The sequence below is a fragment of the Acyrthosiphon pisum genome, chromosome X (assembly GCF_005508785.2).
Source record: "Acyrthosiphon pisum isolate AL4f chromosome X, pea_aphid_22Mar2018_4r6ur, whole genome shotgun sequence".
Lineage (NCBI taxonomy): Eukaryota > Metazoa > Arthropoda > Insecta > Hemiptera > Aphididae > Acyrthosiphon > Acyrthosiphon pisum.
In genome coordinates, this window is record NC_042493.1 from 60905098 (window position 1) to 60928178 (window position 23081).

The window sequence follows — 23081 nt, forward strand, 5'->3', positions numbered from 1 at the left end:
TGGAGTACTGGAGTGTACATTTACGTTTACAAACCGGTCGAAACACGGTGGGCGTAAAATCGACTTTTTCCCGTATGTATTTTTCATGGCTTTAGATATCTATCTAAAGCCGTGGTATTTCTAATATGTTTCATAAGTATAAATATGAATAGATAAAATAGAATGTATAATTTTTAATAAGGTTTCCTCTAAAAAAATAAAAACCTTTAAGAATGCAGCAATGGATAACACCATAGGCGCAAATAGGGAGGGGGGCTTTAGGGGCTAAGCCCCCCAAAAATGTCCATAGCCCTCCCAAACATTTCCTACATTTTGTTTTAAGTTTATTCAATATCATCAAAGTAAGGCCCTATTAGCCCCCCCCACCAATCTCAAACGCTATTTGCGCCTATGGATAACAGTATAATAATATATCATTGTGCGGTACAACTTCTACGGGATTGTCTACACACTACACAGTAATAATTGTACACGATATATATCACGAATCACGATATTTATCACATCATTATAACAATTGTTATTATAACAGTAGTTGAACTCCGGTAACAAAAGTACAACTGTGAACCACGGTTTAAGATAGTCTATGCGATTTTTTTTAGTACTGTGATAAGCAAAAGTCGGTCGTCGACTCTGGTACTCTGTCTCGACATGGGATAAACTGTTATCAGTTATCTTGAAACATCAATATTATCTTTTATACAAAATATCGTATATTAATGTATTCTTAATGTAAATTTAAAAAACAATAGCTCATAGTTATTAGTTACATAATTTATTATAATAATTGTACTCAATGATGGATTTGTTTCCCTAAATTCAATAAAAACTGAATAAGGAATCATTTAATATCACGTAATGGTAGGTATTGTTAAATATTATATTACTGTGGTGCGAGTGCAAGAATAACAAGTGCAAGTACCTACCCATTTAACTTCGGTCTTAGGTTAATAGGTTAATATAAAAAATGTACTTTTTAGTTACAATTTTTATTAATTTAAATTAAGCTTTGGCTTAAATTTAAAATCAATACATTATTAATTATGTATTAATGCATTATTAAACAAGTAATTTGAATAAACTCATTTATTAATTTTAATTATAATTAAAACACCTTATTAAAATACTAAGAAGTACCTATTTAAATATCAGTGGATGATATTTATAAAAAAAAGTAGGTGCATGATAATAAATTGTTTTTCCCTGTGTATTTTTGTATGAAATATCCTAACTGATATAATAGTGGCATGATAAAAGAATAATACCAAAACTGGTGAGTATTATACAATTTCACAAATCTTGTTTCAAAATTTATGCACCACTGATTAAAATAAGTAAGCATTTTAATATTTTAATTCTTCTCTCTTATAAAATAAGTACACTACTATTCAAAATAATCATGCAAAATGTTTTCCAGTTATAAATATTGGTGGCACACACGATTTATTTCACAGTTTTCGTAATCATTATTATAAAATTGCATTATTTTGTCATAAAATAATTTACTTATTAATGAAATCATTATACAGAATGACAGTTATTTTCCTTGAAATATGTAAGATAATACAATTAAATAATATATTTTAAAATTTTTTATTTCAGTGTGTTTTCAAAAGTCAAATGGAGTTATGTCATATCAAATGTTTGAAAGAGAAGTAATCCAGTAGATTTGTTTAAGAACTATAATTTATTACATTATGTCAACTTGCATTTCTGATGATTCAAATTCAATAATTGGTAATGACTTATCACGAGTTAAATCCCAATTCATAAAAACTTTAAACGCATTTATTACAACAAATTTACATTTTTGATTCATAGACATAGATATTCAGTTATATAGCTTAATAATTACCTATTTTTATGTAACAACATAAATTTAATTGTATTCTATTACTATACCGTTCATTATATCAAAGTACATTTTGCGTTGTAGAGACGTTTTTTTGGATTTGAATTATTACTTTAACTTCATACCTAATTCATTATTTTAAAATGTTTAAGGTGTCCCTGTATCACAAGTGAATTATTTTTGTACTTATTGTCAAGATGAAATCTCAAGTTTTCCATGTCAATCAAATAATGCGTACAACTCAATGATTATTTTTATCCGTTGTGCAATTTGTGAAGAATTTTTTCTTTGTTTAATGGTAACAATTAATTTGTACATATTAAAACCTTAACTAATTATTCAATATTAACAAATGTTGGATCGTTTTAAAAAATCTTATTTATTTTTATATTACTTAAAAATTATAACATATTATAATTAATATTATGTATGTTTAAAATATTGGTAATTTGTTATTAACTGGGCTTGTAAAGTAGCATACAAAAAATGCATTTATAAGCATGCACTGATGTACTTAAAAGCCAATTATTTTTTGTACATTTCATTAAACATTTTTAATTGAAATATCAACAATTTATTGATTAGTTCAATATTGTATTCAATTTTATTTATGTCACAATAATATCAGAGTTTTAGTTCCAATGTATTTATTTAACTAAATTGGTTTAATTATATTTAAAAAATATACATTGGATATAAAAAAATGTAAAGTAGTAGATATTTTATAATATTAAATTTATTAACATTTTGTAATTATCCTTATCCTTATTATTTTAGTGTTTTTCCAGTGGGGCTGAAATTGGCCTCCATAAGAATTACCATGATTATAAATTAGTTGTAAGTATAAGGTATATGGTTCACATAGAATATAATCTGACATCATTTTGCATTGATTTAATTATAGACAGTTTTTAAATCAAGTACTTTTTCAACAAAACTTTTGGATGCTTTAGAAGAGTGGATTTCTGAAGACACTGAAAAACATTTAGGATCAAAAAAACTTGTAGATAGTTGGGAAGATGTTGCAAGTATAGTTGAATCTGAATATCCTGAAGGTATATTCAATTAGGTTATTGTTTATAAATGTATCTATTTACTATTTACCTAATGTTTTTTATTTTTTATATTTGTTTCAAGATGTAAAAAAAGAATATTATGATACTTTTGTCAACGGATATTTTGGTCAAAACGTTATTAAACTAGTTAATAAACATACAGGAAATCCTCAAGTTGTGACATTAGATCAAGCCATAGCAATGGGTTGTTTGGAAAATTGTCCTATTTATTTTCCAACACGTAAAGTATGTTGTATATGTATTGTAGTACTTAATAATTATTCTATATATTTATATCATCATGTATATTTTAATTAATTTTTATACATTCTTGTTGTTTTTGATTTTTATATCATTAACCCTTAGTTGTAGACCCGCAGATTTTTTCATTATTTTTTAAACATTATATTTTATTTTTTGCAGTACTTAAAAATTCCAGCAGATAGAGAAAAAGAAGAAGACTATGAAATTATAGAGGAAAATATTAGATATAATCGATATAATAATCAGGTATCTAATATATTAAAAATAAGTAGATAATTTATTTCATATTATTACCAATGCACTGTATTACATTGTATGATACATTATATTGAAAACAAAGGAAAATAATATTTTAATATTTATATATTATATCATAATAATTTATGTGTACTATTATTTATTGTGAATTTATGTATTTGGTAACTTTTGATTGGTAGTTATTGTTCTATTATTCCAATATTATGTTTATTGATGAATGATGATAAAACAATTGGTATATAATATCTTTTTATATTAGTATAGCTATATTATATATTATTAAATTTTAATTGTAATTATTAGATAAAAATAGAACTAATTACCTATAAATTCACACAAAAGTGTCCATAAAATGATTTCAATCATATCTTTTGGCTTTGTAGGCTTATAGTTTAAAATAGATTACATGATAACAATGAAGTATTTTTATTAATTGTTACTTTTAAGCCATTGTAAATTATAATCTTTAGGTATTATATTACTATATACAAAAAATGTATCATTCCTCATGTAAAAATATAGTTAATGCTATTTTTGCACAAAATCCATCAAATAATTAATAATTTTTGAAATGTTAATTTTTACGATATTATATGGCTATATTTAAAATATGTTCTTCTTAGACACATATTGTGTAATATAGTACTATTATACTATACATTATGCATTTTACATTTTGTTAAATCTGACTTTATAGAAATAGTAAATAAATAAGAATTTCTACAAACACTGCAATGTGTGATTTTGTGTACCTAACACAACAAATTTTGTATAAATACGCTATGATGTGTTTAAAAACTTAATAATAAAGAAAAATATTAAATTTTGGGTTAAAATTTTATTTTATATTGGGGAAATTGTTGCAAATGGGCTATTAGTAGGTTAGTACTTATTACTATAGCAGGTATTCTAATTAACTGGACTTTCTGTGCATTGAAGAATTATTTATTTTTTTTTTTTTAGGATCTGACAATGCAAAATAAGAATACATTAGATAGTTACCAAGTACAATTGTTATTGCAATGTGCTGGAGAATTTGGCTATGGCAATTGGGAAGATATGTGTAAGCAGTATAATACAATTATACACATGGAATATCCAAGAGGAAAACGCACATATTTATCAGCAATGAGTAATTTATTTTTATTTAACTTTTTTTTTGGCATATTATTGCAATATTAAATTTAAATTATGTTACACTTAACAACAGTGGCACAACAACCTGGATGATAGAAATGCCAAACATCAAGGCACCTGGGTTTCAAAGGGACTTATGTCCTTTTTTTGACACTAGTAGACGATCACATATATACGACAATGTGACAAATAATCGAATTTGATTTATACTGTTTCTACTATACTTATACTTCTATTTCTAATTATTATCTTACTATTAACTCAGAATCTATACTCTATAAACTTTAAATGAGTTTAGCGGCGGATCCAGGATGGGCGGGGAGAGGGGGGCAAGCACCATAGTTGCAATGGTTATTATATAATCTAAGACCATGTTTATGAGACTTGTAGTGGATATCGGGATACCTATAAATTGTAATAATTTTGGACCTACTGTAAATATTTTTGTAGTGTTATCACTTTTCACAGAGTTATACGCTCCATGTGCATATTGTTTTTCTATTTATTAAATTAAATTAAATAGGATTGGGGGATAAAAAGTATTTGATAGGTCAGTTTTTTTTTTTTTGAAATTAGGACTTAATAATATTGTACGTTGGTAGGAGGGAGATTGGTCCACTCCCCAGGTATAAGCTTAGTTTGAAGGTAATAATATATAAAAAATAACTTGCCCTATATAGACTATAAGTTGGGAATGTATTAATGTTAAGACCTAGATTTACCTTTTTAAAATTCAAATTGCGCCACTCCTTCTTTCGAGGACACAGTAGATTTTTTGTGTGTCTAAATAGCTTAATTAATTGCTTCTATTTAAATATTTATTTCTAAGTACCTACCTTAAACTTCCATTTTTAATTTCCTAATATAACTTTAAAAGAAGAAAGAAAAAAATAAACATTATTAATCAACTTCAATATTAAAAGTATTGTTTGATAAAAATGCTTACTATTAGTTTTACATATTACTAAGGCATTTGTTAAAATTAATATTGACAAATATTTATAAATAGAAATTAAGGAGGAATATGTACTCCGTTTTATTCAAAATCCTATTTTGCGTGGAACTTGGTTACCATCCTCAATTACAAGACCTCAAATACCTGATCGAACAAAACGTATTGAAGGACCTAGATGCGAATATGAACATGTTTTGAAAGAAGTAATCAACTATTTTTTTTTTTATGTAGACATTTTATGTTTATTTAACATATTTTTGATTATATCTTAAATTAATATTTACTTAATTATTGTTTTCAGCAACTTCCTATTGAAGATTTGGATATTTTTTTTTATCCACCTGCACTAGATGATGTAGAGGAATACAAATGTTCAATTGAAGAACAACAAATTGTAGTAGATGAATCATCTGAAACCAAAAGTAATTTTTAGTCACAAATGTCTTTGTTATGTCAAATTAAATGTCTTATCTGTTCTGAATCCAAAAAAGATTTTTTGAGGAAATTTAAACATTATACATTGATGATTGTATGTACTAAAGATTTATAGTATACCTTATATCAGGGATGGGCAACTGGTGGCCCGTGTACCATTTTTCACTGGCCCGTGCTACGTTTCAATTTAGTTTATAAAAATATAAAATGTTAAGATTTTTCTGTATTTTATTTTATTATATTTATCAAATTATTAAAACCGATATAAAGTTTATCGTAAAAAGTAGATATAAATTCTTGTCTAGTATTGAACTATTGAATGTAAACAATATTATATTATTTATAGGCGTATAGTTAAATTAGGGTTTTTTTTTTGCTTTCTATGGTCTCTGGCCCGCTAGATTTTCGCACTTTCAAAATTGGCCCTCTAGTATCATTGAGTTGCTCATCCCTGTCTTATATAATAAGCTCAAAATTAGTTAACAATTTTTGAAAATTACTGACTTAATGTACAAATAACTTGAATTTTATTCAAAATTACATTTTTATTTTAAAAACCGGGTTTATGCTAATTAACTTTTAAATATTGAAATTATTTTGTGCTAGAGAAATTACTAAGAAAATGCTCTATCATTTAGTTTTCCTTCTAGTTCTAATTAATTAGTTGTGCAGATACTACATGAAACTTTTGAACTACTGTCCACTAGTACCAGAAAATGTAATTACATAAAAATATCATTGATAATAATTTAGTAATTTTTTATTACATCAAATAATTTTATATTTATGCAAGGCTGGGAATTAACGAATTAAAAAGTTAATTTATTTTAAACTTTTTAATTCTCCTACATAGTTAATTTTTGATTTTGAATTACTTAACTATTAACTTATTAAATTTATTTTTGAATTAATATGAAATTAACAAATTAATTTTTAATTTTAAGAATCAAGTTAAATTAAGTTGATATATTTTGTTTTTAATTGCATTACATTTAACTATTTCAGTCTATTTCATGTCAAAAAATATTTACCCTGAATGGTTAATGTTGAACAATTTATATTTTTCTAATCTAACTTATTAGTAATAATAGATAGATAATAACTATTGTTATTTTATTTTATTAACTTTAATGAAATACAAACTACATGAAAATACTGTATAAAGGGTAAACACTATAGTCTATAATTTAGTTTTTGGTTGGTTTGATATAAAGAACATTAGTGTTGTATACAAAAAAATTAACTTTTTTAACATAATAAATAGTTCAAAAAAAAGTTTAACTAACTAAAAAACTAAAATCTTTTAACTTACTGAGTTAACCAAAAATTAAATTAAATTTTCTTTTAACTTTTCCTTATTGATGTATATTATTTTCCCTTAATTAAATAAAAAAAAAATCATTAACTTACCCAGCCATGTATTTATAACACTATAAAAACATAAATTATTTTTGTTTTAGGGAAGTGTTTAGTTTGTACATACTGTCAAGATGAATTTGAAGTTATTGGTTATCGAACAGACAGCCATAAATTTTCGAATTACAAATTAATTACTGTATATACCTGTTGCTCAAATAAACAGACTTGTGAAAATTTTTATTTATGTCTAGTGGTTAGTTATACACTTATATATACATTTATTTGTTATAATACATGTATATTAAAATAATATTATTTTATATGCTTGTAGTGTTTTGCAAGTGGAGCTGAAATTGGAAAACATAAAAATAGTCATGGTTATACTTTGATAACTGAAGTGAAAGTGTGTATTTTATTTTAATTTTATTTATTTTCTTAATTATGTTTTTATTTTATTTATTTCAGACTTATTCTAGTGATGTTTATTTTCAAGGATCCAATTGGACTGCTATAGAAGAGTTATCATTTTTATATGCCCTAGAAGAGTGGTTAAGTGAGCACTCTGATAAATACATAGATCCATTCAATTCTGAAAATTGTATTACAGATTGGGATTCTGTTGCTCAACATATAAGATCAAAAAATGTTAATGGTAAGCTAAGAAGTATTTTTAGAACTACAGTTTTTTATATTTATTGAGAACTAAAAAGTTAAAAGTAACACACTTCTAAATCATTGTTATTTTAAATTTAAAACCAGAGGTTCTTAACTTAAATGTCTCACTTATATACCTAGGTAGATATCTAAAAAATGTGCTAGTAAATTGCTGATTTTTTATTTTTATTTGTAATCCAACTATTATAATACTATACCTATTTAAGAAATTAATTAAAGTTTAACATTTTTTGAACCTAAATTTTCATTTCACAATCTGTAAAATACATAATAAACAAAATATGAGTATGATACCCATGAAAAAAATACATGTTTTGTTCAATAAAGAATTTTTATTGAAAATTTATCTTACAATGTTTTGTGATATAAACAAATGTCTAGCTCGTTGATAACACAAGTTGCAAGCCACATTCAAATTGTTTGGTTGCAGTCAACAACCACTTCTTTAAAACTATTTCAGTAACCTTCAGAAAAACTTTGAGAGAATAGTTGAAATAATAAAAATTAAAAATAAAGATAACTCCAATTTTAATAAATCTCACTTAGAATTGTTTTTTTAATGCTGTTATTTATTATTTATCATGGCTTTCAAACATAGTACACTGTTATAATAACAGCTCTTTTTAATTATATAATGTATTATATTTACAAAATTGTTTTGTATCATTGAAGGTGTGTAACTCAATGTGTAACATAGAAATATGGGAAATAAAAAAAAAGTATATCCTACCTTTAGCAAATAGTGGTTGATGGATTTTAATATTTTTCAAGAATTTGTTTATATAAATATTTATTATGTTGGTTTAAATTTGTGATATATATTTTTGTATTTTATTTATTTATGTATATATTTTTTAATTTTATCCATGTAGAAGCAAAAACAGAATTTGAAAATTTAATTTTAAATCAAAGAATTTGGCAATTTCTTGAAACATATGTCCGTGTTGAACCTTTAATTACATATGAAGATGCAGTTGAGATGGGATGTTTCAAAACTTCTAATAAAACTTCAAATGTAAGTAAATAATATATATTTTTGAAGTGAAACTTCTTTACAGAGAGTACAAAAAAGAAATAGATTATAAACCGTTACAGTCAGCCGCACGATACACAATAGCGTAATGATCAGTACCATGAGATACCAACCACAATGTTGCGGGCTTGATTCCAGTCAGGGAAACTAGGTTTTTTGGCTTTTTCTCTGAAAGAAGTTTTACTTCATCCGTGCGTACTTGCAACCCTCACTTTTTTTTATCTGTGTATATACTTTAGATTTTGACAGTTTTAAAATTTTTAAGCTAGTTTTCTAGTATTTTTATTTTATAATATTTATTATACTCATAACTTACTCCAAAATTTAAATACCGTAAAAACCACAAATGATGCTTATATCAAGCGTGCCCAACCTTTTTCAACTTGAGGGCCACATTCAAAATTCATATTCATAGTTTTTTTGTTCATTCTGATAAATAAAATACAATGTATAATATTATCTTTGTTCACTAGCTAGTTGCTAGCTAATAATTAGAAACTACACAATTCTAAGATATTTTATAATTCTTAAAAGATTATTAAAATAAAAAAATTTTATTTTTATTTTTATTTATACTACCTACCTATACAAATTAACTATTTTTTTAAAATTATCATGGGCCGTATGGAATACTTCTGAGAGTTGAGCTCGCTGCTCTATATTATATTATTATGATTAGTTCTACTGAACACAAATTTATTATGTTTTAAATTTTTTAAATAGAGACAACATGTCATGTTCTCTTAAGCATATAAAATATAATATGATTTATATTTAAAGCCAAAACGTTGGTTGATTTTTGATTTTAGCCAAAGTTATAATATGATAGTCAATAGTCATACCTTTTATGAGTAATATTGTACATTTTAATGATTTTTACGTATGTATTTTATGAAGGTTAATTAATAATGTATTTTGGATACTCAAACATTATAATTAACCCGTCAGTGGTCGCGATGTGAGCGCGGCGCTAACCTCGTTAGTATTTTGAGAGCCACTTATTTATTTATTACTTGATTCATCTGATACTACTTATACTTTCAATTGACACATGTTTAAATATACTTTTGCAAATATAATAATTTTATAAATAATTCTTGATTAGATATCGACATGCAATGCTGTTAATATCCAGGAATTGAGCGTTGCACTCACTCAATAGGTCAACCAAATACTTTTACTATACTCAGACCTATTTTTAAGGAGCACACAACATTTATATGCGTACTATTATTATATAATTATGTATAAAAATTATAAATTAATTTTTAGTGGTTAACAATTTATAATCAGGAAAAATTGTAAGAACATTTTCTGTAAAAGATTAAACTATAAATAATTCGTTGTTGGTTTCAATATTTTACGTTCATTATATAATAAATAATGATGAAAAAACAACGAGGTGAGCGCAGCATTCACTCAATACCAATGGCGGGACTTTGCATAGCGATACACACACACACACACACACATATTTAAATTATAGTGTTATAAGTTAACATAAATTTACATAATGGTCAATAACCTTTTTAATCAAATATATGGTACCAACGAAATTATGAATTTATTAAATTTACTATAAACCAAGTATAGAAACGTTATTTGTTTTGTATTTTTTGAATATTTGTCTTTAAGTTAGAAAATATTCTCGTTTATAACAATTCACTTTGGATACTTTTGTATTTGACACACACAAATTTACTATTTTAAATATTTAATAACATTATACATTAAAACCTATAAATATTGAAAATAATAAAACATTAGGAAGAAAATGTTTTTTTTATCTAAATATTTTTTAATTTAATTGAACTTTACTTTAAATGGTTGATAATTTTCTTATTAACAAATAAATATAATACAATAATATAAGAAATGCTTAAAATTCAATTTTAAGAAATAAATTTACCCTTAATAAATTTACATCATTACCCTTTGAGGGTGTTACTTGTTAATAATAATAATATTTGTATTGTTATAACTTATTATTAAATTAAATAATTAAATAAATAAATTTAAGAAGACATATAAAATAAGAATATAAGGAAATAAAATTTCCTCAACTAATTGAATTTCTGAACTTAAAGATTAAAAATCATATTGCTGTCTAGGGGTGGGTGTTGTCTGGCCGAAAATCTAGTGGCCAAAAGTCTAGAGATAAAAAAAAAGTGATCGAAAAGGTATCAGGTCGAGCACATTTTTGATCGAAAAATATGATATCGTAAATGCAAATGATCAAAATGTTATGTAATCGAAATAAGTTGTTTGAAAAATATATATATTTTGTGTTTATTATTTAAATAAAAAAACATAAATTATAATATAAAATTAACTAAAGTAGGTATTATAACGTAAAAAAAAGTTGTAATAAAATATTAAAATAATTGGTAGGTATAGATTACTAGTATAACTTATAAGTATTAGTATAAATAATATAATATAGTAAGTAATTAAAATTTAAAATGTTGAGTTATTTCTCTTAAATACTCTAATAAATCATAACCTGGATCAGCTAAAAGTCTTTGTTGCACTTCTTTTAAGCGTATATTGTGGGTATAGCTCTTCACTTTTACCATTCAATAAGCAAATACTAATGGTACGAAAATTTCATCGGTTCCACGTTTAATTGATCCGTGAATAACATAAATTTGTTCAAAAATTAGTGGGCAAGCCATGAATGTTCCATCTGCTATCCAGCAAATGGATTTGTTTAAATATTTACAGCTATCATTTGTCGTAAACAATAGCAAATTTTCAATTTTTTTAATTACAAATATCCACCTTTAAGTGTTTGAGACATTGTTGGGGCTAGACATATGTTATCAATTGAATTTGGTTCTTTGTAGTTTTCTACATTGTGTCTTTGACGTTTTACTAATTGTTGAACTGAATTTTTACTCATGTGTGAAGCAACGATTGTCGAACAATTGTTAATAGATTTCTGATAAATCTGTAATGGTTTATCTTTGATTGAACTTTTCATTTACATTTTATCTTTTATTTTTCTTACTTCCAAGTCTATAGGATCGGGAGCATGACAGTGTTGATCCAGAAAAAACTTTGAATTTCATAGGGCTAGGTACATCTATAAAAATATTAAATAAAGTAATCGAAAAGCTAATCATTATCTTTACTTCGACCAAAAAACCCATTCGACCACAAAATATTTCGACCATATTAATAAAATATTCGACCATCTGTTTTACGACCACATGACATTTAGAACGCTTATTTTCGATAACTAAACCTTTGATCTAATGACTCGCACCGCTGTCCAGAAAGTTGTCCATATTACTTCTAAAAAATGAAATGAAATAAAATAAGTACTTGGTTTGAAGATAATATAGACTTATATTATTTCTTTTTAATTAACTTGAAAAAGATATTATATGATTTTTATTTAATGTTTTTTTTTTAAATTGTGTCAATAAACTAAATACTTTTCCTTTATTAGATTCAAATTTGATCAATGAATACCAACCAATATTAAACTTCTTGTATACTACCTAAATATTTATATTCTGTCAAATAATTAGCCTAGGTTACAAACTTACAACTTTTATTAATATATGAATATTAGAATTAAGTAATTCTATTATAATAATAAATAATTCACTGTAGAATTTCTAGAAGTTCTTGAAATCCGTGATTATGATTATGATTCGTGAATAATGGTGGTAATTGTCAAAAACTGTTAAATAATCTTCAATATACATAAAATAATTAAAAATATGAAAAATAAAGCTTTATAATTCAATTCTCTGTACTTTAAAACTTTTTTTATACCTTTGCTATGTTTTACTACATCTATGATGGATATTCAAATGCTATAAGTCCCAAACCCTTGTACTTACTTTACTTATATATTTGTAATGAAAAAAAAATAGTATGTATAATAATATATTAAAATAACATTTTACATTTTATAACTATAAAAGAAATTTAATAATGCAAAATATTTATGGTTTTAAAAATTATTTAATCTCAATTTATGATGTATACATGATGTATATTGATGTATACATCAATATTACTATTTTTATTTGAATATAAGAAGTTGATGTATATTTTTATTGTTTATAATGTCTCTTGAATGTCAACAATAGTTTTAGATTCTGAAATTGATTTGAGTTTCAGGTCCAGTTGATATTAAAAGTCTTACAAAGCACTAAGTTGCAGTGCAATTTATTGTCTTATATATGTGTCTTTATAATTATTAATTGATGTATCTTCGTAATGACTTAAATTTACATAATTGATTTTTTGATGCTTGAGAATAATGTTAAATATAATATTAGGTAGGTATTATAAATTACATTATTGAAACTTGACTAACCTGTGTTTTTGAATGAGTATAGGTAATTTATTTTCAACTTAATTATGCATGTTTGCATGTAATTTGGTTTTTAATCTTATAAGAATAATTTAATTATAGCCTATTTTTGAGCAACGTACAAACAATTAAAATTTAAAAATGTGTTAAAATCCCAGTTTTTTAATATTAAATATTTCTTTCATTAAAGCATGATATATATTATAAACTTACATCAATCCCTGGAATACAATTTAAAAAAACTCAAATTGGTTTAAAATTTATTCTGAATTTAAGTATTGTAAATTGTAATGTTACTTAGCTTATTAAATTTACTATGTTTCAATTTTACCATAAACTCAACACAAAAATTAATATTTTTATTGTTAATATTTTTTTTATATCTTAACTAACAAAATATAAACAGTCTAAAAATATACTTACCTTTTTAAGTGATGCATTAAATCTCTATATTGGTACTGATAGCTAGTTATATAATTATTTTTTTGTAATTTTTTAATAATTATTATAAACTTTTAATTATTTGTACGACTAACTAATAATTTATTTTATAGATAATATCAGATACAGGAGAAGGAATTATAGTAAATGAAAAAAATATATGGAATAAATCAGATTTAGAGTTATTATTAGATTACACGGCTATTTATGGTTATGGTAATTGGGAAAAAATTTCAGAAGAATTCAATAAAACTAATTTTTATGAACATTTTGGAAAAGTTAATTATTTTATAATAAGAACTCCTGAAGGTATATACTACATTTTTTGTTAATAATTTGTTGATAAATGTTGACTGTGTGTATGACTATTTGATTTTAAATATGTTTAGTATTATTTAATTAATATATCATATTTAAAAAAAATATATTGTTAATTATATGTTGAAATTATTATTATTTTAGTTTATGTATTTATTTATGTTTATCTAACAGAAATAAAAAAAGAGTATATACTTCGATACTTTGATGATCCAATCAGGCGAGGAACTTGGAAGCCACCATTAAATAAACCAATTATTTTAGATCGTACATGGTTTTTTAAACAACCTGTTGAATTGAAGTATCCTGTAGAGGATCATAATTTATTTGCTGATACTAGTTATAATTACACTACTGATGAATTTGAATATGTATGAAAATATCTTAAAAAAATATATTATATTTTATTATCACTGATATAAACTATATTAAGCTTATTATTTTGATTAGCCTTACATGAATATTGCTGAATCTGCCTTGGACAATGTGGAAGATTTTGAAATTAATTTAGACGGATATCATTCAAAACTTTCTATGGAAAAATATAATAGCACTACAAAATATATGATGGATACTAAAGATACCTCTGTAAGATATACCATCATATAAATTATAAAACAATATATTTATATTAAAGGTTGAAATAAAGGTGTTCTACAAAACATTTTTATTACATTTTTATTACATAGTATATTATATACTAATATAGTAATATACCCCTACAACTGCTCTTATATGAGTCTCAGAATTATTAAAAAAAAAAATGTTTTCATAAACATTAAATTAATTTAAATATAGGCGAGTAATCTTAAATAGTGTTTAACATTAAAATATATCATTCAGTTACATAATTTATTTATATTATAATTTATATTTATCTAATACAATTTTCTAGAAATCAAAAGATACATGTATGAGCACAGTGTTCAATATTAAAAAAGGTATTGTAGTTGTTTTAAAATTTTAAAATTTTATTAACTCATTAATGTAACCGATGTAATTAATTATGTTACAGTAAAAGCATTAATTGCTTTAGAACGGTATAATGATATTTTGTGGGATCGAAGAATAGCTAAAAAATGTGTTCACAACTATAGATTGATTGAACATTTTGCTATGTACAAAAATAAAGATTTGCCAAAAATAAAACAATTGTAAGTGTAATAGTTTATAAAAAGTATATTAAAAACTTAAAACATAAATATAAATATGAGTATAATATGATTTTACTTTACTAAATAAATTATTAAAACTAAATTTACCTGTACTTTAGGTATATATATTCCAAAATATTATTTTAAATTTTATATCTATTAATACAATTGTTGTTTATGCTTGCTCAGTGGCACTAAACCCTAAATTATAGTTAGATATTTACGAAAAAAAACTACTCCTAATTTATAAAAATGCACTATTTTTTATAAGTTTTGGCCATTATAATAGGGTCCGAATACGTTTTTAAAGTTACATTGTATCAAGTTTTAATTGAAAACATGTATAGTATTATATATATATTTTTACATTTTTAGTTCTGATCAAACTTTTGTGGAGCGTTTAGTGAAAATGTCAAGATTTATGAATATTGACGGTCATAGGGCCTTGATTGAAGGAGTAAAGAATGAAAAACTGCTGAGACTGCGATTAAATGAATTAAAATATTACAAAAAGATAGGTTTAACAAAACTATCTGAACTCAATAAATTACAAAAACATAGATGTCAAAAAGTTAGTGAAATTTTTGTAAGAATTGTAGCATTTTTTCATTATAAGATAACAAAATAAACAGTTATGTATATTGAACATCATTATTTACTATTTTAATTTTTTTAGAAACTGTCAACACTTCTTCATACTGAAGATTCATTGGATCTAGGATGTCAAACATTTAATGAACTTCTAATTCCTTCAGGATCTAATGGAAATGGGTAATTACCTATTAAGTCAATAATTATCTATTAAGCCAGCCTCAGCGAAGATGGTCGTATCTCTGTTTTTACAAATTTTTTTTTCAAGCTATCATAACTTTTTGTGTAGTTTTAGACTGAAGTAACTGCATTTTATTGTATAGAACGTCTTTGATTGTTTTATGCTACTATCAGTTTCGGGGGAACTACACAAAAAATAGTTATGACATTATGACAACTATGCGGTTCTCAACCTTTCTGTGTTCGAGACCCAAGATATTTACTCAATTCTTCGTGTGGCTTTTTTGAAAATAATGTTCAATGGGTCTCTACCCACCCACTAAACCACCTTAATTTTTTTAATAACTATAACTTAAAGAAACTATTAATCTTCATTTATTTATTTATATTTTTACTCATATTACTATTAATACTTATATTCATAACATTTTTTATAACTGACATTTTAGCGATTATTTGCGACCCTAATATTGAGAACCGTTATTGTATTGTATTGATAGTAGGGTAGTACGTAGTCAATATTTATAATTATTAAAAATATAATACATTTTTTTATTCCTTAATTTTACATATAAAATTACTGCTAATTTTAAGTGTCATTTAAATTATTCGTTTTCCCTCAAAATCCAAATTCTACAATGGGTATTAATAGTTTCATCAACTAGTTTTTTTAAGTAATAAAAAATTCAATGTTTTTTATTTATACATTTTCAATTATAGAATTTAACAATATAAACTTAAATTATTTCTTTATTACAGCATTTTTTCTCCAAATACTAAATTAATTACAAATGTTTAAAAAGTAATAAATTACACAAAATTATTTGTAAATATTTGATATAAATCAATTTCAGTATACCTAATACATTATTTATTACTTATAATTTATTAGTTATTAGTATACGGCAGGCATACCCCACCCACTTCCCGTGGAAGTATTCCAACTGGTGTGTGACCATTTTATAGAACTAGCCATTTTTATAGTTATAGATAAAAATAAAAAGGTGGGTAAGTGGATGTCGCTCTACTGTACAGTAGGTTACAAGTGGGTCACTGTATAATGGATAGTATTAAATTTGAATTCAATGAATATCACTGTATAAGAAAAACGATTCTGAGCGGAGACGTTTTGTCAGTCTAGGTATTAGTCATACCTATTACAGGTATACTTATCAATAGTATTAAAAAAAAATTGACCTATAATAGGTATCTATAATAAATTCCAAATTAATCATATCACAATATCCATTAGGTACTTATAACGCGTTATACATCAACAACAAATCGTGGTACTATCATAGATATATAATAGTATACTTTAGAAGTTTCAATAATATACAATCACAACAAAATAAGTAAAATAGTTATTCCAGGTTTTTTAATATGTGATTTCGTCCAAATTTGAGCTTAAATGACTATAAATATAAATTGTGCTTATGTATTTTTAAGATTTTTTGGTAACAGAATTAACTACTTAGGTGGAATCTTGTTTTACATTTTTAATCCTTAGATATAAAAATTGAACATTTTATAAATTTTTAACTACGAAATAATTATTAAATTTTAAATTTGATAAATTTTGTCAAAATTCGATCTTTAAATGCTTATAAAAAAAAATTGTGCCTATGTATTTTTAATATTTTTCAATTAATATTGTAACAAAATATCAGGAGCTTTGTATTAAATTTTTACCCTTTTTGGCCCAACAGATAAAACTTTATTGATATTTATAGAAAAAAAAAATTAAAAAATTGAAAACTTACAATGTCCGTAAACAACTCAAAAAGTGTCAAATAATTTTCAAAATTTCATTTTATATAGAAAATACTAATATAAACATTCAGTGAAATTTTCAAGTATCTACTATCATTCGTTTTTTAATTACAACAAAATAAGAAAATTGTTACATGAGAAACCGAGTGAATATCAAATGTTGTAAAAATATGAATTTCAAACGATCATAAAAATTTAATTTGACTTTCTTATAGATATTTTTTGTTTGATAAAGGTAGATAATCGTATAAGGAATCTTGTATTACTTTGTATAAAAAAAATAAAAAAAAAAAATAAAAAAACATACATCATTGTAAAATCAATACATTCATCGTTCCACTCAGAATCTAAAATAATATAAATATAATATTAAAAAAATATATAAGTTAATTCAGCTGAAGGGATATTATTTAAATTTTAATAAAGGTAGCTACTTAAATTTAATACGGATATGTTATTTTAGATTCATTGATGAATTAAAAAATATATTGAGCACAGAAGTACATATACAATAACATTAAATAAAATAAGATGCAGTCAGTATGTTTTAACCGACACATATGAAGGTCAACAAACGATTAAATGAACGATACGATCTTAAAACATTGAATAAAATAACTAGAAATATCGAGCATTTTATGAATGACCATTGTAACAGAGAATGTAAAAAATTACTGAAAATAATTGAAAACACGACAAATTCAATTTATATACTCGACTATCCTAAATAGTTTAAATTTAATTCATATTTTGCATACGTACGTAATAAATTCATAATATTATTCACAGATAAACATAATATAATATTTAACATTAATTGGTGAAGGATTATAAATACTAAATACAATTGTATTACAGGGAAATGAAAATTTATATTATATAATTAACTAACATTATTTTTAAGACTTAAATTTTTAATTAATTTCAAGTAAAATAAATGTTTTATAAATATATATAAAAAAAAATGTAAATTATATTAAATTTGTAAATATCATCAAACTATAAAATATAAACAGGTTGTAATTGATAAATGAAAAATGAAAAATGTATAATTAACTAAATGTACTTAAAACGAATGTCAAAATTGTAAATCAACTACTGTAAACTATTGAACCTAAATATTATTGTTAAAGGTTCCTTGCCTTACAGGCTTATAACCTTTTTTTTTGGCGGGGAGGTGTAATGGGCATGTATTAGAATGTAAAATTGAAGGTATTATAAACCGCTTTTACTTATTCGAACCATACTATGCGGTTCTCCTTGTAAAAGCATTTAGCAATCTTATCCATAACAACCTATGAACACAAGACGGCGGTTTCTTCAGTACGACAACAACAACTTTTACGACCACACCCAAGGCACTTGCGAGTTCCATATACTGACCAGATCAAAGGAGCTGACATCATATATAAGGGAGACAGGAGCACAGCCTGATCAGATGTACCTGGGCCAGCAAGACCGAAGTCACTTCACGCCACCAGCCATTATACACCGCTACACCGCTACACCGCTACTACCACGGAATCATTCTACATTACTACTATATTTTCATAATTGACTGTTCTAAATTATTAAAACACATTTTATTACTTTGAAATTAGTATTATTATTTTCAAACTACATCATCATTTGGATTCTGAAAGGGCTGCACGTAACAATCTTCACACCAGTCTGTGTAATAATTGGTCAATTTGGACTTAGAAATATTTTATTGAAGAAACAGTTTTAATAAACACTTTAACTTTTCAACTGACTGTTATTTTTATCAACAAACCCTGAGTTATCCTAACATCACGGTCTTCGTCAACAATGCAATAATAACCACAATACAATTACAGAACAATTAAATAATAATATTTATATCAATAATAATTCTACATTGAAAATTATATAAATAGATACATAATAAAAATAATTGTAGTAATAACATAATTTCCTAAATCCTAATATATAATAAATAATAGTATAAGTCAGTCTGAATTTAATTTAAATAGTACATTGTACAAAACGTCATTAATTTTTTAATAATTAAGCAACAAAGATAAATATATATCACATATATAACTATATTTTATGATTTATCGGTACTGAAAAATAATTTCCAAGGGCAAGATACTAAAAAAGCAGTATCGAGATACTAGATACGAGATAATCTAATATAGGGTAAAGGAAGGTACGGACGTACGGTAAAGACGTAAAGTCCCATTCAACGTGTATGTGTGGTGCGTCACATATAACTTAATACGACTAATAGGTTGAAAAATAATTTCGTACAAGTTGTACTGCAATAATTAAATTATGGATTTATAAAATTAAATTCAGTGCGCATATTATTTTACGCATATTATAGGATTATACTGAAACATAGTCAAACAGTCGCGGTTGGTAGATGGGTGAGTAAAAATAATCCTATAAAATTAATTTTTCAAAGTATCGCATTAAAGTATCGAGTATTTTTTGACAAAATTATTTTGTGAAATACTCGATACATGGTCTAAAAATGTATCGCGATACAAGATACTCGATACTTCATATAATTGTAACGAGATACAAGATACAAGATACAATTGTATCTAAGATACGTATATTAGATACTTGTATCGAAGATACTGCCCAACCCTGGTTATAGCCTTTTGACCCGAAACAGTCCATCTTCAGACATGATTCCACTAGTCATGACGAGCGCCTCCACACCAGATCTCTATAGAAATCAAATATTTGGAGCCCTTTCAGAATCCAAACGATGATGTAGTTTGAAATAATAATACTAATTTCAAAGTAATAAAATGTGTTTTAATAATTTAGAACAATCAAATTATGAAAATATAGTAGTAATATAAAATGATTTCGTGGTAGTAGCGGTGTAGCGGTGTATAATGGCTGGTGGCGTGAAGTGACTTCGGTCTTGCTGGTCCAGGTACATCTGATCAGGCTGTGCTCCTGTCTCCCTTATATATGCTGTCAGCTTCTTTGATCTGGTCAGTATACGGAACTCGCAGGTGCCTTGGGTGTGGTCGTAAAAGTTGTTGTTGTTGTCGTACTGAAGAAACCGCCGTCTTGTGTTCATAGGTTGTTATGAATAAGATTGGTAAATGCTTTTACAAGGAGAACCGCATAATATGGTTTGAATAAGTAAAAGCGGTTTATAATACCTTCAGTTATACATTCTAATACATGCCCATTACAATACAATTGTATCTTGTATCTTGTATCTCGATACAATTATATGAATTATCAAGTATCTTGTATCGCGATACATTTTTAGACCATGTATCGAGTATTTCACAAAATACAACGAGATTAATTAATGCAGGCGCGGTTTTTTTTCGTATGGGCAACAGTAGATTTATAATTAGGTTTTAACTGCGAATAACATTCCTCATTTCCTACCCCTTCCCCAATAAGGGTCACCAGACATTTTGGTATGGGCAGCTGCCCACCCTGCCCATACGCTAGAACCACCACTGAATTAATGTCGTAATTGATTTGTTTTATTATTACTGAGTATTTAGTATCGAGTATCTAGTATCGCGATACTCCAGAGCCAAGTATCGAGTATCTAGTACGCGATACTCTAAAGCCAAGTATCTAGTATCTCGTATCGCGATACTTTAAAGCAAAGTATCTTGTGTCTAGTATCTCGATACTGCTTTTTAAGTATCTTGTCCAACCCTGGGTGTACCCTACAATTCTGTAAACAAGTGTAAACATTGTAATATGTACCTATACAATATAAGAGTTCAACTATTTTGAGGATATTCCAAATAAAATGTAAATTATTATTTATTAATAATAACATAGGTATATTTTATTCTAACTTTTGCGCCCCTTGCCTGAGCCAGTCTCGCCAAGCTCTTACTCTGAATATATTATATTTTGGTACTGATGTAGGTATTAAACATGGATACATTTTTGATAGTATATAATAACTTATTTAATTAGATACTTACCGTGTCATGTAGCAATTTAGCTCTCATTGATTCAAAAATGTAATACATTGAAATAAAAAACTAGAATATTATATTGTATTGAGCCTGGATGTATAGTATGGATTTAATATTTTACATGTCAATGGAAATTATTTAGGAAATATAACTACAAATAGGAGAATACACATGTGAAATTGAGCATAAAACAAATTTAAAGAAAAATAACAGAAGGTATAATACATTTAAAAATAATTCACACAGAATAAAAACAACATCTATAATCACATAACTATATATAAGTAAGTTTCAAATAAAAATAAATATATATGAATACACATTATTATTTTTCAATCATCAACAATAAAATTTTAATAGGTACTTATTTTAACTCGCCTATATAATGTAATGTATTGATTAATTACTAATATAAATACTAATTTATTTTAACCAATTTTGAATTACATTTGTACCTCTTATAGTAGTTGTTATTCAATTTAATTAATTACAGTATATATATTATATAATAATATCCTCAAAATTATTTTGATTGTTTAATCTATTCTATATTTCTATATAATTCAATCTTTGTGTTAATAAGACACAACAATAGTGTAAATAATTGCATTATTATTATACCAAAATTAATCCTAGTGCGGTGTACCCATTCAATTATGCTTATTTATAAGTTAAACAGCCATTTATTATAATATATTTGGCAATAGAATTTATACCTATTTAATTATAGTTAATTCAATAATTTTTACTATCATACCTTTTAATTGTACAACATGATTAAAAATGTTAAATTTTTAACAACTATAATGTATTTTATAACATAACAAAAATATCATGATAATGATTTTAATAACAAACATGATAAAAATATAATCCACTATTGAGTATTCATAACTGAGAAATAATTTCAAACTATGCAGCTTAGAAAAAAAAAAGTTTAATAATTGATAATATTGACTAATTTGTATTATGCTAGAGGACTTTATCCCTTTGCTTGCCAACCAAAACTTCCAACTCATAACGGTCATTTGTACCATTTTTTTGTATTATTATTTTTTAATTGTTATAGAATTATAGTTAGCAAAAGATAAAAACGCCCAATACTTTTTTATATAATAAAGAGATTATAATATATTCAATTATAAGCTATAACTTATAAGGTATGTTTATATACATAAATATTGTTAATATGTTTATATATCAATTCTATCAAAAGTTCCGAAAGAACTTAAAAAAGAAAGTAAAATGTAGCTATTTAGGAAATACTTTCATAGATATATAAATTAATTGTATAGATATAATTAACTTTACATTCTATGACGAC

The 23081-nt window shown here is 24.9% G+C and overlaps 1 protein-coding gene across 2 annotated transcripts; it reads left to right on the forward strand.

Moving 5' to 3' along the window:
• Nucleotides 1-707: 707 nt before the first annotated feature.
• LOC100166397 lies at nt 708-16356 on the forward strand. Of its 2 annotated transcripts, none has more exons than XM_029487913.1 (21): nt 708-861; nt 1603-1737; nt 2005-2150; nt 2630-2689; nt 2757-2907; nt 2990-3153; nt 3331-3417; nt 4393-4561; nt 5576-5724; nt 5823-5943; nt 7417-7568; nt 7647-7718; nt 7781-7967; nt 8863-9005; nt 13911-14106; nt 14290-14486; nt 14566-14703; nt 15011-15056; nt 15131-15269; nt 15645-15855; nt 15946-16356. In XM_029487913.1, the coding sequence occupies exons 2-21, from the start codon at nt 1698-1700 to the stop codon at nt 16042-16044; spliced, it is 2667 nt and encodes an 888-aa protein (XP_029343773.1). In that variant the 5' UTR covers nt 708-861; nt 1603-1697; the 3' UTR covers nt 16045-16356. The 2 variants fall into 2 exon arrangements, with proteins under 2 accessions (XP_029343773.1, XP_008183654.1); XM_008185432.2 differs by having other exon boundaries at nt 15645-15840.
• Nucleotides 16357-23081: the final 6725 nt, after the last annotated feature.